We start from the raw sequence: 14,825 nt of genomic DNA, 5'->3' as shown, positions 1-14,825 counted from the left end.
TAATGAATTACGACGATGCTTCAATACGTCTTTTTTCTGTAACAAATTAGATTTTACGCTGGGTTCCATTTCGACATTTTTTGATGTTCGGTCTAGTTTCCTGTTGCTAAGAACAAGTTTGCTGCGTTAAAATTGAGATATTGTGTAACTAAATACCAGATAAATACGAGCAACCGTTTTTCGTTACTATGGTGTTTAGAAAAGATATATGTGGGTTTATATGTATAGGTATGACTTATGCAGCTGTTATATACGCAGACTATGTCGTTACACTTCACATGATTTTAGGCTCTTTGGGCGAAAATGGAAGGTGAGATTTACTATGACATTGTCGTAGTTGCCGTTCCCTTATTTAAAAGGTTGTTTGACGTTAGACTACACAAGTTTTGTTTTTAGGTCAATCATTTTAAATCATATACACCGTATTTTTGTTTTACGCTGCTTAGCAAAATTGGTAGTTATACAGCAAATAGGACTTTGACCGCTTTAATTCCTTTTAAAGATGCAAAGAAAGGTTTTAAAATTTTTATGACAAAATAAAGCTGGTCAAATGATTGCTAAAAGTTTTATGATATGGTTGAAAAAAGACAGCTATGCACATTGTAACCAAAGTATTATTTTACCCCAATTGTTCTAGTAAATTTTATGCAAGCTCATCGATTTCACTCTCAGTTATCTGCTATAAAGTATCTGATGCTTTTTGAGTACCATTTGAAAACTACATGTCAGTTTCTTTTTTATAGCCCATAAACATGTGACACAAACCTCCTCTTCCTTAGTTGAGAAGCATGACCTCGGGTTGTGATTCTAAGCCTTCCTGGTCTATAGTTGTGTATTGACTTTAGAATTAAATTATTAAATCACAGATAAGATTAAAAGTTTTTTGTCTGTTGCAGTATTTGGGCTCCAATTAACACTGTGATATTTAACACTCTAATTTTCTTACTAATAATCTCCCACATCAGAGCCGTAACCTGTGATCCTGGCATGGTGCCATTACCCTCAACACCCATAGATCTAAAACTTCTTCATGCAACTCAACAAAAGGTAAATTCATGCATATAATTTTCAATTAAGAACATAAAAATGTTGCTAAAGCCAATTTCAATCTAGCATAATGATGCACATGTGTTCAATCTTTACAAAATATAGACATCATAATATGCTTGCTGCGTAGGGAGGTATGGATGGCTGGACAGTTTGCAATAAATGTCGAACATACAGACCCCCACGTGCGCACCATTGTAGAATATGCGGCAGATGCATTCAGAAGATGGACCATCACTGCCCCTGGTATGCTTATACTCCTTGACATACATCCTAATTGAAAACAATTATATCTAGCTCACAACCTCACGTCTTCCATTATATTGTTAGGCATGCTGGTGGATTGGCTTATGCATGTTCATGTCTGAGCTAGTATTAGTAATAGAGCGGGAATGTGGTTGGAGATCAATGTACATAATTATAGCCTTGGTTCTTTACTCGTATGAATAATTTTGTCGCTTTGTTTTTGCATGCCTGTTTTGATAATATAATATATTTTTATGTTATTGACGCGTCATCAAATTTTGTTTATTACTAATTACTGAAAATGTTGATTGTTTTAACTTGACAAAACTTTAACTTGAGTTGTTGTTTTAGGGTGAACAACTGTGTTGGAGAGTATAATCAAAAGTTCTTTATCATGTTCCTCTTTTATGTAGGTAAGTTATTATGACCTTAGGTCTTTAACCACGCATGTATTGAAACAATTAACAATCTTATTTCATCAAACATCGAATGCCAGTGACAGTCTGAAAGCAATTCTGGGCAACATATTTTAAAACAAAGTAGAATCATTATTTAGTTAAAATAAACAACAGCTCTTCAAATAGTTGTTGAATTTTGAATATTCATATTTACTTGTGCCCATTCTTAACCACATGTATGAAATAATGTGCGCATTTGTCCGAGTGCTCACTCTAAACTGTATGACTAAACATGAATATCTCCCTTGATTATAAGTCGGTAAAAGAAAAGCTTTTTTGTATTTCTTTTAATCAAGCCTGGCCCAGAGCTTCCCTCTTTCCCTCCCATAGCTTCCCTATTCTTTCTTATTGCCGAACCCCCTACTACTGATGAGGCTATCTTGCGTCCCTTGTTTTCAATGAAACAACAGTGGCTCAAAGCAATATAAAACAAATATATTCGGAATATATGAAAACAATACGTTATTGGAAAGTCATTCTAAGAAGTCTAACATTTTCACACAGACCAGCATATAAAAAGCAACTGACGGTATGATCTTGGACTTTTTCCCTGCCTCCTCTCTGCTATTATCTGATTGAAACGTGTTTCCTTGTGAGCAAATGAAATGCGCATCATTTTCAGGATTGATGGCGTTAGGATAATTATTTTTGTTATATAGGAGAGATGAAAATCTAGATTCACACAGGCAAGTTGTTGTGACGCCAAATGCACTTTCTTTGTTTTACCATTAGATCTTACACCGCCGTAAACAACAGCTTGCGCCCCGATCGGGATGCCCTATTCCAGTCTAATGTCTTTGGCTTCTTGTTAGCAAATTGTCTTAAAGTTCTGATCTGCTTTGTGCTGACTGGTCATAACTGTTCAATTATTCTACAGATCACCAATGGCCTTCCTCTACCTTCAATTTTAAATATCAGCATTACATCTTTATGCCTATATGCTGGCCTTCTTATTTGTTTCCTATTGCAGGAGTTGCGAGCACATACGCAATATTTATGACGATAACTTACTGGCTGACCCATCCAGAGTTTTCTTCTAATGGTCACGACAAAGAAAAAAAATTGTTAGTATTCCAGCTCAGATGTCTCAATGTACTTCGGTTGCAATGAAGTGATCATGATACAAGCGCAGGCCATTAATGTTTGCTACTATCAGTGGTAAAGGGGGGGGGGGAATTACTCTGCTGATTAACTAAGCTGAAAAGATTTTTGGCATCAACTAGGGAAGTTTAAGAGAACTTAGCGATTATTTTACATGCACGGTAACAGTTCATGTCTTCCAATTAATTATTCACATGTTAAGGCTTGTTAAACCCATGTAAGAATTTCCTTTTCTTTGTGTCTTCATATCTTTACCATTCTTGTCAAACATATTCAGAAATGGTAAATATATTCAAAGCAATTCAATTTTGTATTTCAATATATTTTGTAATTTCAATATATTAACAAATAATCCGCTATACAATAGAATATGTCCCTACATATCTATTGACAGTCATGCCGTGGTAAATGACGATAAACATGTGATGTTAAATATTCATAGACGAGATTGCTGTATGATTGTTTGAACAATATTACTTTGTAATATCAAGATCTACCATTGTAGGATGCATACAATCATACTGGTGGTCGAATGCGCTTTGTTTCTCCTTTTTGTCATCGCCATTGGGTGCGATCAGGTAAATATTAATAATAATATATGTCAAAAACAGGTGTCTCAGACTGGTAGAGCAGCTGAAGGTATTTGGTTTATTTGCGTTTAGCGAGATGATTCAACGAACTCAAGGGTCTTATCTAATTCCACTGGTCTCACAGCTAGTTGATCTCCTCACTCTGTCCAAATTCAGTATAAAATTTTGAGTTGCCTCTCCATAGCAGTTAATGCAATTATTTAAGCTAAAAAATTATTTGTATTTGGTATAAATTATTTAAATATTTTTTAATTTGCTGGTTAAAACAGTTTTGTGTAATCATTTTAATGAATTAGAACTCAGTCCCTGATTTTTATTAATGATTCAGAGGAAAGACTATGAGTAACATCGTCCTTGAAAAGGCTCAGTCAGCCATATACAGGACATATCACATAATTGGCTAGTGATGGGTTACATCCTTGACCAAACTCAAAATACATCCCTAGTATTGGATGTGTTTGTTATTCAGAACATCTTAAGATTACTAGCCTGTGATATTACTAATATTATGGGCGATTCTTATTTCGAATTGTATCATCGTTTATCGTCTGTAGGTGTGCGCTATACTCTCAGATGCCACTAAGATTGAGCAGCTAATAAGGAAAGACGGTGCACAAAGAAAACTCACTACTACTGAGGCCTGCTCTGAAGTGTTTGGAAAAGGTTTGTATGCAGCATTATGCAGAGTTAAATTCACAGTCGAGCTGTTCTGATGCATATATTTAACACACCATACCACTTTAGTTACCCTTCCAGGGAGACAAATGCATTAGATTCCTGCAGATATCATGTCTGTAACGGGACTAACACTTGAACATACATAGGTTTGGTAAATGCCCCCATTTTTACACGAATATTTATGACAAAAATTGAAGTCCTAAAACATTGAAACGTGTACTTGTACTTAAATTGTACTTAATCATGTACTTGAATTTATTTATGTACATTTAGTAATGGATTTACCAACAGCCAGCACTCACACATCATCCAAAGCTTTGATACATCCACCACCACTAAAGAGGGTGGTGATTCCAGCGATGGTCAACTTATGAATCTCATATAAATATGTGCATCTTTTCTCGTCAACTACAATAGAATTTGTAATTGATACCCGATGGCTAGTTAATGCTGAATGATTACTACTTTACAGGTCATCCCGCTTTCTGGTTGCTGCCTTTTAATGTATCTGGTCCCAGACCTATTCTCAGAAAACCTATGATGCTGGAGACTGTCTGATGCGAACAACAAACTATCAAAATCTTGACGTCTATTTTCCTGTGTGAAATGATAGTTCATATTTTCATTCAATTTATGAAGTTTGATAGTGTGGCTATTGTTGTTTATGTTCATCAACATATCCAGAAAACCTTTGGTCTATTTTTTTTAAGAGTTTTGGTAGGGCATAATTTGTTAGTTTCAATTTTAGATTATTCATTCATATGACTTTTTATATTACGAACTTTTAATGTAGTATATTTATATTGTTAGAATTTACAACATTAGGAAATAAAACACTCAATGAATAGCTACAATCAGTTGGTCTAAATCTAAATGAATTATCTAAATAGAAAGTTTACACAAAATATGATTACACAAAATTGCTGATTAGTTTACATGTAAAATGATTGGAAATGATGATCTCTCAGCAGAACAAATATAATAACCCTATGGGATTACCTTCACACTAATTGGTAAAAGAAGTGCATCATTCAAGGAACTTACTACCAGAACTAATCTATATTCTCGGCTTTTTACAACTTTGTGTTGAAAAGTCAAGGAAATGCTCTTATCATCGTAGCGATTAACATGAAACTTTTCTTTACCATCACCAAAGAGTTGGTAGGTCTCCTTTTGCGCATTTTTGTGATTCTGTAACAGCTTGAGCAGCTCATTTTTCTGTTTTACCTTTGTCATCGATGACTTGATGACAATCTCTGCAGGACTTAATAACATTTGTTCAAGTTGCTCATCTGATAGAGCGTGTTTAACGGAGCGTCTTCGTCTCCCAAAATAAAGAGATGGCGTGGCTACTGCAGCTGATAGGTCATTGATTTCTCCTTGGCTAATGCCACACAACCAGCAACCCTCTCCTAAAGGAAGTCCATTACCTTGAATGCTTGGAACATGTGGTAGCGGTAACCGACCTTGAAAGTACTCTTCATCAGGAGGACTTATAGTGGCGATACAATGGCTAAAATAAAAATTCTTGCATTTGGAAAATAATGCCTCTCCAGTTTTTGAAAAAGAATAGATGACATAAAATGTGCAAAGAAAGTAGTAACGCATAATTTTTATATTCGTCAGGGGTGTAACTGAAAGGAAAGTTTCAAGCAGACACTGCTCTGAAAAAGTTTCATAAGATCATGTCAGGCATGATCATCTAATGTTATACGGTGAGTAATCATCCGATCACCTCAGGTGTGAGTGATCATTTAATAACATCTGATATAAGTGATCATCCAGTCGTGTAAGGTATGATCATCCAATCACATCGATAGTTGATGTGCGATGTGATCGTGAGTGATCATGAAATCACATCAGGTTTGATCATTTAATTACTTGCTATTAGGTGTGTGTGTATATGAGTGTTTATCTTGAATGAGTATAATTTACATTGTCTAGTTGCAATTCATAAACAAAATGATTTGAGAAAAAAAATCTGGCCAAAAAGCGATTCATAATCAAAACAATTGAAAAATGTTGTCAGTATGAATTTTAGAGACTGACACCTTGAATAGGTTTTGAGGCATCTCATTTTTAGCAACCTGTCATTATTTTTGTTTTGTTGTTTTACACTTGTCACTTTTTTGTTCATTCCTAAAAATGTCTGTAGAAGGATGACTTACCCTTTATCTACGAGCTGGTAGCCGAGTGGACATCCGCAGTAGTACTGCATACCGTATCGCTCACATGGAAACATACAATCATCATCTACACAGTGACTCTCTCCATCTGGATATCGATTATGCCCTCCTTGTGGCGCACCTGTTGTCAAGGGTAGCCTTCCCTTGCCACCATCTAATTGAAACAAGGTACACTATTTACAAGTGCCAGCCTCTGATTATTAGATAGGGTGTGTTAACAGAGAGAATGATGTCAAAATCTTCTGCAGTATGTCAGAGTAGACAGAATCTCAACAATCCTGGTCATAACTACCCTTAATATGCCTCATTTACATTTTAAAACCTCATTTGACATTTTTTGTTCCAAAAAAATTGTTGTAATTAATTAAATGATATGACAAAGCTTTGCTGAAGCAAACTGTTAAAAGGTTAATCAGGAATTGCTAACATTACAAGGATATGGATCAACCTGACCTTCATTGTCGGCATGATTGCGAAAAACCTTCCATGAAATAAAATATTTGGTCGTTCTGATTTTCAAGCTGACTTTTGTATTTTATTTTATAAAGTTTTGAATAATGAAAGAAAGCATTTTAATATTATAATTCATGCAGTCCAAATAAGACATAAAAGTAATTTTACCCCTTCAAGAGAAAACATTTAAAATTTCATATTTGTATATAAAGAAGATGAACAACACCCAGTACATACCTCGTTCACATTGAAGAGTGCTTGGGTTAAAAACTTCTCCATAGCGATGGCAGACGCATGAGTAGCTGCCCGCTGTGTTTACACATCGAGCATTTCCACAGATACTTCTATCACTGCATTCGTTCACATCTATAAAACACAAGCAATCACTACATACAATTACGTCAGGTGTTGAGATTTTGATATGACATATTGATCATGAATTAACTTGCTTTGACAAAACTATCACTTTGAGAGAATTATTGTTTTTTGTCCGTTGTGATGCTTGAATATGATAGCCATTGAAATTTAATAGACAATTAGTATTAATTTATTCAGTAATAAATACAAGTGTTTTGTTGTGAACATTGCGGGTGTAAGGAGCAGACAACTTTAATTTACTACTTTATGTGATACAACTCATTATCACACTGACCAATGCAGATGGACTGCTGCTCCTCGTGACCTGGTGGACAGCGACAGAGGTAACCTCCTTTAGTGTTAACACAGGTAGCATTAATTGGACAGCGGTTCTGTCCCAGGAAACACTCATCTATGTCTGTCATATCAAATATACTAATACTATTATCTTGTCATTAAAACACATTTGTGTTCTATGGAATTACACAGTAAATTATATCAGCAGGATAGTTTATGCCTATTTGTAATATATTGGCCCAATAATGCTGATAATTATGTCATAAAGGCTGCCATAAAGGCTTCTCTAAACTCACTCCTTCAATATAATTTTACTATTACATTATTTATAAAACCACCAAACAGAAATATTTTTACATTGCCTGCTTGTAAAACTTTTAGGAAGGGTTCTTTTGGGTTGTCTTGCTATGATTTCTACTTTTGCTTCTGTTATGAAGTTTATTGTTGAAAAACCCGTGTCAGTAATGAAGACGTAGGTATAGAATTCTCAAAGCAAAACAATTTGTGCATAAATGAGGGATCGTAAAGAACCTAAAGACTAATGCAATATTTCTTTTTTAACATTTCATAAATCAGTTAAGAAACTTGCCACAAAGGAATCCTGCCTAGATTAAGTGTGAGCAGTGCGCAAGAATGTTTTGTCGTAGCAAATGTTCCATGCTGAACTTTATGCATGAATTTTCTGACATACTAGAAAAAATCTATTGGTGAAACGCTAACTGCATGTTTAGATGATTCCAAAATATCTATTTAGTCCTACAGACATAACCAGACAAATAGAATAAGTAGTGAGTAGGGTGTTTAATCAAAAGCTAGATTCGTAATAATATTATGTATTATTTTATATTTGTTACAACTTAGGCTATGCTATATACAGAGCTAGAGATATTTCAGCTCGTAAAATCATAAAACTATAATATAGGAAACATGGGTTGTTCCAGCATTTTAATGGCCACCCGTACTAGCAGAACTGATTAAGTGAGAGGTCGGCAAATGTCATCAAAGTGAGACTCACCATGGCAAGTTCTCCCATCATATGACAGGCTTTCTCCGTCTGGGCAGACACACTCAAAGCTCCCAAATGTGTTGACACATTTGTATCCACATCGAGAGCGCCTAAGGGCACACTCATCTACATCTAATAGACAATAACATAGACTTAGAAATACTCATAAAATTTTGAGAAATGTTCGCATCATATACCAATCTTTAGTTCCGCCATATACTCTACGTTCTCGGGAGAGGTTGACTGACTAAGACCTGTACACTTACCAATACACTCCTTTCCAGAATCAGCAACCTTGAAGCCCGGATTGCATGCACACCTATAGTTTCCCATGGTGTTCAGGCATCGTCCATTGTGACACGCATCTGGCATGAGGAGACACTCATTTATATCTGCCAACATAAAATGCTGTTTTTTCAGGTAGTTAGAGTGCTTTAGCTCTTTTGTGATGCTTACGCATTAGATAGAATAGACATACTTCAAGTCATTGTAATTGGTAGATTCCATTAGGTGAGGTGGTAAATGGTACAATGGTAGATCATTTTTGACCCTTAAATGATGAGCTCACATAAAATTTTAATAGATTTTATCAAAAAATATTGGTATGTGTCTATAATTTGTGATTGATTTCGATATTTGAGGTGATCTGACTGCCAGGATGTTTACAGATTAAAATCGACAAAACTTGATCGGGGTTAAAATGCTCAGATCAAGCAAAAGTGCTAAATTACGACGTATAATTATATTTACAAAAAGCTGACAAAATAGAGACCCGTCATGCTGCAACTTGAAAGCAATAGCCAATATCAACTATAGTACCGATAGCAACTGGTGATATTATTCCGCATGTATTTTTCTTCTGAGAGTTTTAACTGTGATCATGTTTTGTCGATTGTAATCTTGAAACATCCTGTCAGTCTGACAACCTCAAACATCAAAAAGAATCACAAATGATAGAAACATACTGAAACTTTCAAATAAAATCTACTAAAATTTTGTGCAAGTTCATCGATGTGATTTGGTATGTCGACCACCACAAGTTCTTGGATACACTCAGTGAAAAGATGGACTCACTTCCACACATGGACAAACAATTTTAACGCATGACTCAACTGAGTGAGTCTACAACGGTAGCTATTGGTACCATGGCATCACCTTGTCCGGTATTATTGAAGCCTGGCCCAAATAGACAGAGATCCTTGTAATCTTTTGTTCCAACAGATGGACAGCGAACGCACGAGTTACTCCATGCTAAGGCTCGCGAGCAACAGCAGACTGAGTAGGTTGCAGTTGGAAGGCTAGAATTGGTGAAGCACTGCCCGAAATCATCTAGCCTGTGGTAGCAGGTTTCCTCTCTAGAGTCTAAACAGACAAAAGTAGAATTTCTGCTAGTAAAGACATGCCAGTGGTGGATACAACTTGAAGTGATCACGGAAATAGACAACTTTGCAATCGATAGAACAGCATTCAATAGCGCATCCCATCAGCCAGCTGATTATATAACAAATTATCAGCTACGGATAGTTTGATGTTTTGCTGAATCAGAAGACAATATAGATGGTAACAACTGACAACCTAGATTAGCTTTGTGAAAAACAACACAGAGACATTTAAACATTTCCAGTACAATGTTGTGCAACAACTAAAACTTGAGCTCAACTTAAAATGTACAAAACTCGCTAACTTATCTTGGACATGAAATGAAAAATACATCGTGTTAAAAATCATGTTTTCTGGCGCTTGTATAATTAGAGTAAACATAGATTTCTTAAAATCACATTTTGAAGACTAAAAATAGTTGTTTTATCATTATGTCTTTGAACTTAACTGGAATTAAAATTCTTGTTTGAACTGACTGTTTATGGATCACATGGATTTCAAGGTACAGCTTCACAAATAATATAATAATATAGCCTCTCTAACTGTTAGTCTCTAGCTACTCGTGTGGAAAATGTGTGAACAAGTTGGGATGGTTAAAACTGAATGTCTGTACAATTATTATATCTCATTTTTTAACATAACATGAATCTACTATGGCTAACTACTATCACCTAGTAATTGTAAAATAAACATACTGATTGAATCTAAATGAGATCAGCAGTTATAGTTAAGCAGTGGTTAGTAATATTTACTCAGTGGTTAGTAATAGTTACACAGTAGTTAGTAATAGTTACACAGTGGTTAGTAATAGTCACAGAGTGGTTATTAATAGTTAAAAAGTGGTTAGTAATAATTATACAGTGGTTAGTAATAGTCACACAGTGGTTAGTAATAGTTACACAATAGTTAGTAATAGTTATACAGTAATTAGTAATAGTTATACAGTGGTTAGTAATAGTTACTGAATGTAAGACAAGCTTCAGCTGACTATGTTAGTCGCTCACCATGTCCTGATACATACCGACGCATGAGAGTCCAGTTGTTGATGGGGTGTATCCAGAGTAGCATTCACATCTGTAGCCACCATTGATGTTCACGCAGCGACCATGTTGACAAATGTCAGAGTTAACCTGACATTCATCTACATCGCGACACTCATCAAGATAGCCTTGTACCTTTTCAAAGCCTGCAGTGCAAAGAGAACCAGCACTAAAGAGGCTACACTAAAATAGATGCTTGGGTACGAAAACCAACACGAACTTCTAGCTACATTTAAGAAAACATGCTAGGACAACTCAACAAATTACAGACCTCTGTTAAAATCAGCTTGGCAAATGGTTACTCTCAATCTAAAGTTAGGGAAACTATCACAACAACACATTATTACTAGTTGCAAGTTTTACACGTTTTGCGTGTACAGGCTGATTTATGAATGGAATATCTTTACTGCCATAAATCTTAGTACCAATCTCAAATCCTGAAGGACTTGGCATAGACTAGAAAGAGGATTATGAACTCTAGAAGTACTAGAAATTCCACTGTCATACAGCCCATGACCAAAGTGATATTGGAAAAAAGAAAAAGGTACTAATGGTTGAGAAATGCAATACTAGCAGTCAAATAGGATAACTGCAATGGTAGCTGTAATGGGTGTGGCTGTTATTATATACAACAAATAGCAATAATGAAAGGAAAAAATTATATGTTTATATCTCTCCTCCTGCAAAAAGAGAAATGCAATATTGGCCAATATTAGAAGTAAAATGCACTGATATTATTAGAATAATCAATATTATTAATATAGTAATAATATAAAACCAATGCACAATTTTGTTTACATTTCAAAACGTCATAGCTAACAATATCACAAAGTTGTGATATTTATATAGATTTTTAGAAAATCTGTACTACGTAGTCATTGTTCTGTAGTCATCCAAACTTATAATTAATTATTGTAATAATCTCATTAGAACCGTTAGAAAAAATATCATCATCATTCCCTTTACTTACACTGCGTTAGATTTTTAGAAAATCTGTACTACGTAGTCATTGTTCTGTAGTCATCCAAACTTATAATTAATTATTGTAATAATCTCATAAGAACCGTTAAAAAAATATCATCGTCATTTCCTTTACTTAGGCCTACACTGTGTTGGACATCAGTTAGAATACGAAAGTACTCAAATGTGTCAGCAAATGAAAATGAAAATGAAAAAATTGAAATCGGCAAAAATGAAACGATTTCTGTACTCCTATGTTAATTGCCGAAACCTTCGGCAATTCGACAATGCTATAGACTGGTGAAAAGTGCACGTTATTTTTTTGTGAAATGCGCAAGACTTTATCGTTCTATTCTCTGTCGCTCGGCGTTTCAATTTCCGGTCTTAACTTTTATTAAACCAAGCTTTTCAAGCGTTTTGTGGCGATTTTCGTCCAAATTAATCTGTCTATTTGTGTATAATCCGATCAGATGGGTTAGTTTTAGGAATTTGCGGTAACCTTTCAAAGGCTTGGTAACATATTTAAATACGTTTATATGCGTTTTGTATCATTATTATACTTAAACGACTTTACTGAAAAATAGTTAAATTTGTTGATAGGATTTCGTTGCAAGGGTTTGGTGACGGCCGTTAACGGATAATTTTTCGGGAGTTGTGTGCACATATGCATTTATCATAAATCTCCCAATCAATCGCTTCGCTCTTGTTTGGTCGTGGGATTATATACACGCTTTTAAATCATACTAAAATGTATTTCTAGTAAAGGAAGTACTTGTTTACTATTAGTGCTAAGGTAAATTCTTTGATTGTAGCCAATTTAAGAAATCATTGCAAACAGCTTCACAGGCCCAACCTGGTGCACAACAGATGAATGATTTATGTTTATACATGTATGGCTATTGCCACTGGACAAAGTGGCAAGATTACACAGATACAAAAAGAGAACAGTCCACCTGATTAACAGTAAGTACCGTAAAACCTCTAAATGAATGCCATGGCGCTCAATTTTTCAACCCTTCTCTCATAGTGGTGGTCAAATAGAGGTGGCATTGAAATAAAGGATTTACGGTAAATTAATTCATAGCTTAATAGTTCTTATACCATAACATTGCCATATTTCATCATCTTCATGGAGCAGAAATTTATACAATGCAATAAATGTTATGAAATACTTTTAACTATGTTCATGTAACCAGCGTTACTCAAAGAATAAACACAAGTCTTTTTTGGTGATTATTGGATTGATGTAGTTTTCCATTTACTACTGACAACAATGTTTACTCAGGGCCCAGCTTGGTAAATGTTTTACAATTGCGCATTCAATGATAAAATACTAAAACAGCAGCATATGTATGTGAGAAAGATAACTCAGCTCTGCGTGGCTGGCGCCAGTTACAGTACAGTTTATTAATCACTATTCTGTGCTTTTTCATTTTAGATGTTTCATTATATTCTACACTCTACTTCTATTCCCTCTAATTCAACTTTGCTCATATCGAAACATAGCTTTTTATCTACTTATCACAATATAGACTGTGCATTCTAGTTGGGTACTGCGATGCTTTTTAGCTAACATATCTATGCTACTCTCAAATACTTGACCAGAACTTGACCATACATTGCTAGGCCTCTCTAAGCCATTCACTGCATATTCACAGAGATGAACTGCAGTAAAGATTCACTCTAGAGCACAATATAAAACGGCCAACTTCTCTCTGAATTTCTCAAGCATACTTGGAAGCAATGTTAAAGCAGTTGCAATCTTCCATATTGAACCAACAAGCAAACATTTATCAAGGTTAGTAACTTTTTATACGAACTAATAGGACAGTTGTGTCACCGTGGTCATTTCTAAACAAGATCTAGCAAAATTTTTGCTTCAAAAATGGTATCTTTTCATGTTCAACAGCACCCAAGGGATTTCACTCTCAACTTCCATCCCCGAGAGCTGAAGGATGTTTTTTGGGGGCCAGACACTCTAGAGTGTTTTCATAAAAAGGGCATGTTTTTTTTAGCTTGGTGCAGTGGATAGGGGCCAAACAGGGTAGGAGCAGTGATTGAGCCAAAAAAGGGGGCAATTAGTCTGTGGCGATGAAGTGATAAGGGGTAATTTTTTATTAATGTGTAAGTCAGTGGAAAGGGTACATTTTATAACATCTCAGACTAGCCCATGGGAATGAATAGAAGAGAGTGAAACCCCTAGGAACAGCGCACTGATCATGAGTTGTAGTTTTTTTGATCAGGGTTCGAATAGTTCTAAGGTAAACAGCAAACTATTATTCAAAGTCCCATTAGTTATTATAGCTGCTACTTATGAAGTTATGTGCAATGACATGTTCACGCTCGTCAGCTTTCTGACAAGCGTGAACATACTTCCAAACAAACTCTTCGCGCTGGACAATGTTCTATTATATGCTGTTAGCTATTTCAATAGAAACTTCATTACAGTACATAAACGGGCTATCGAACAACCGACGCGTGACTCAAATACGTTATAAATTGATTAAGTTTAAGTAATTGCATATCTATTCCCAGGTGGTCTAGTGGTTAGGATCCGGCGCTCTCACCGCCGTGGCCGGGGTTCGATTCCCCGTCTGGGAATTTGTTTTTGTGTCATGTTTTACCAAGCTTGATGCTCACAGTGATAATAACTGCAGCAAAAAAAATTCAATGAACCGTTTATATACTTACCAACAGGACAAACGCAAATAAAAGTCCCAATCAGATTTTTACAAGCATATTTGCAGTTGTTGCTGGCACTGAGACATTCATTAACATCTGTACAATGCTTTCCATCATTTGCCAGTTGGTAGCCAGATGGACAAGTACAAACAAAGGTTCCTGGCATGTTGTAGCATCTGAATGCACACTGGTGAATGTTGAAGTTATCGCATTCATTGATATCTATATAAATACAAAAGGTGAGTATAAATAAATAAATGACAAGTATATCATGCATCAGTACGGTTCTGGGTAACTACTATGGTTTTAAAGGGCTGGGAGAGCAACAAACACGATAAAGCAAT

General features: G+C 35.4%; 2 protein-coding genes and 1 non-coding gene across 3 annotated transcripts in view; 2 read left to right on the top strand and 1 right to left on the bottom strand.

Moving 5' to 3' along the window:
* The first annotated feature begins 101 nt into the window (after positions 1-101).
* On the top strand, positions 102-4,974 carry LOC137395259 (palmitoyltransferase ZDHHC3-A-like). Its single transcript, XM_068082121.1, has 8 exons — positions 102-310; positions 897-1,047; positions 1,178-1,293; positions 1,645-1,706; positions 2,722-2,815; positions 3,358-3,430; positions 3,997-4,105; positions 4,593-4,974. Exons 1-8 carry the CDS (start codon positions 189-191, stop codon positions 4,676-4,678), a joined length of 813 nt encoding a protein of 270 aa, XP_067938222.1. The 5' UTR covers positions 102-188; the 3' UTR covers positions 4,679-4,974.
* Positions 4,975-5,081: 107 nt separating this feature from the next.
* Positions 5,082-14,825, bottom strand: part of LOC137393930 (fibrillin-2-like) — a 70,549-nt gene continuing 60,805 nt past the window's right edge. The window contains exons 49-57 of the mRNA XM_068080644.1: positions 14,491-14,703; positions 10,821-10,985; positions 9,575-9,781; positions 8,686-8,811; positions 8,429-8,551; positions 7,412-7,534; positions 6,997-7,125; positions 6,289-6,460; positions 5,082-5,633 (exon numbers count right to left, since the gene is read on the bottom strand). Of these exons, the coding sequence (XP_067936745.1) occupies positions 5,108-5,633; positions 6,289-6,460; positions 6,997-7,125; positions 7,412-7,534; positions 8,429-8,551; positions 8,686-8,811; positions 9,575-9,781; positions 10,821-10,985; positions 14,491-14,703 (1,784 nt within the window). The 3' untranslated portion in view covers positions 5,082-5,107. The remainder of the gene's footprint in view (positions 5,634-6,288; positions 6,461-6,996; positions 7,126-7,411; positions 7,535-8,428; positions 8,552-8,685; positions 8,812-9,574; positions 9,782-10,820; positions 10,986-14,490; positions 14,704-14,825) is intronic.
* Trnae-cuc (transfer RNA glutamic acid (anticodon CUC)) lies at positions 14,329-14,400 on the top strand. The gene has a single exon. It is a non-coding gene; the product is annotated as a tRNA-Glu (tRNA).

Source organism: Watersipora subatra, chromosome 4 (assembly GCF_963576615.1).
Source record: "Watersipora subatra chromosome 4, tzWatSuba1.1, whole genome shotgun sequence".
Classification (NCBI taxonomy): Eukaryota; Metazoa; Bryozoa; class Gymnolaemata; order Cheilostomatida; family Watersiporidae; genus Watersipora; species Watersipora subatra.
Note: the sequence above shows the minus strand (reverse complement) of the source record. Positions and strands in the feature narration are given on the sequence as shown.

What these genes read in the sequence shown, in the direction of transcription:
- LOC137395259 (XM_068082121.1), top strand. Translation starts at nt 189, where the DNA reads ATGGTGTTTAGAAAAGATATATGTGGGTTTATATGTATAGGTATGACT. An exon ending in CATGTTCCTCTTTTATGTAG is followed by an intron (nt 1,707 to 2,721) that starts GTAAGTTATTAT and finishes TTCCTATTGCAG; the next exon opens with GAGTTGCGAGCACATACGCA. An exon ending in CACGACAAAGAAAAAAAATT is followed by an intron (nt 2,816 to 3,357) that starts GTTAGTATTCCA and finishes CTACCATTGTAG; the next exon opens with GATGCATACAATCATACTGG.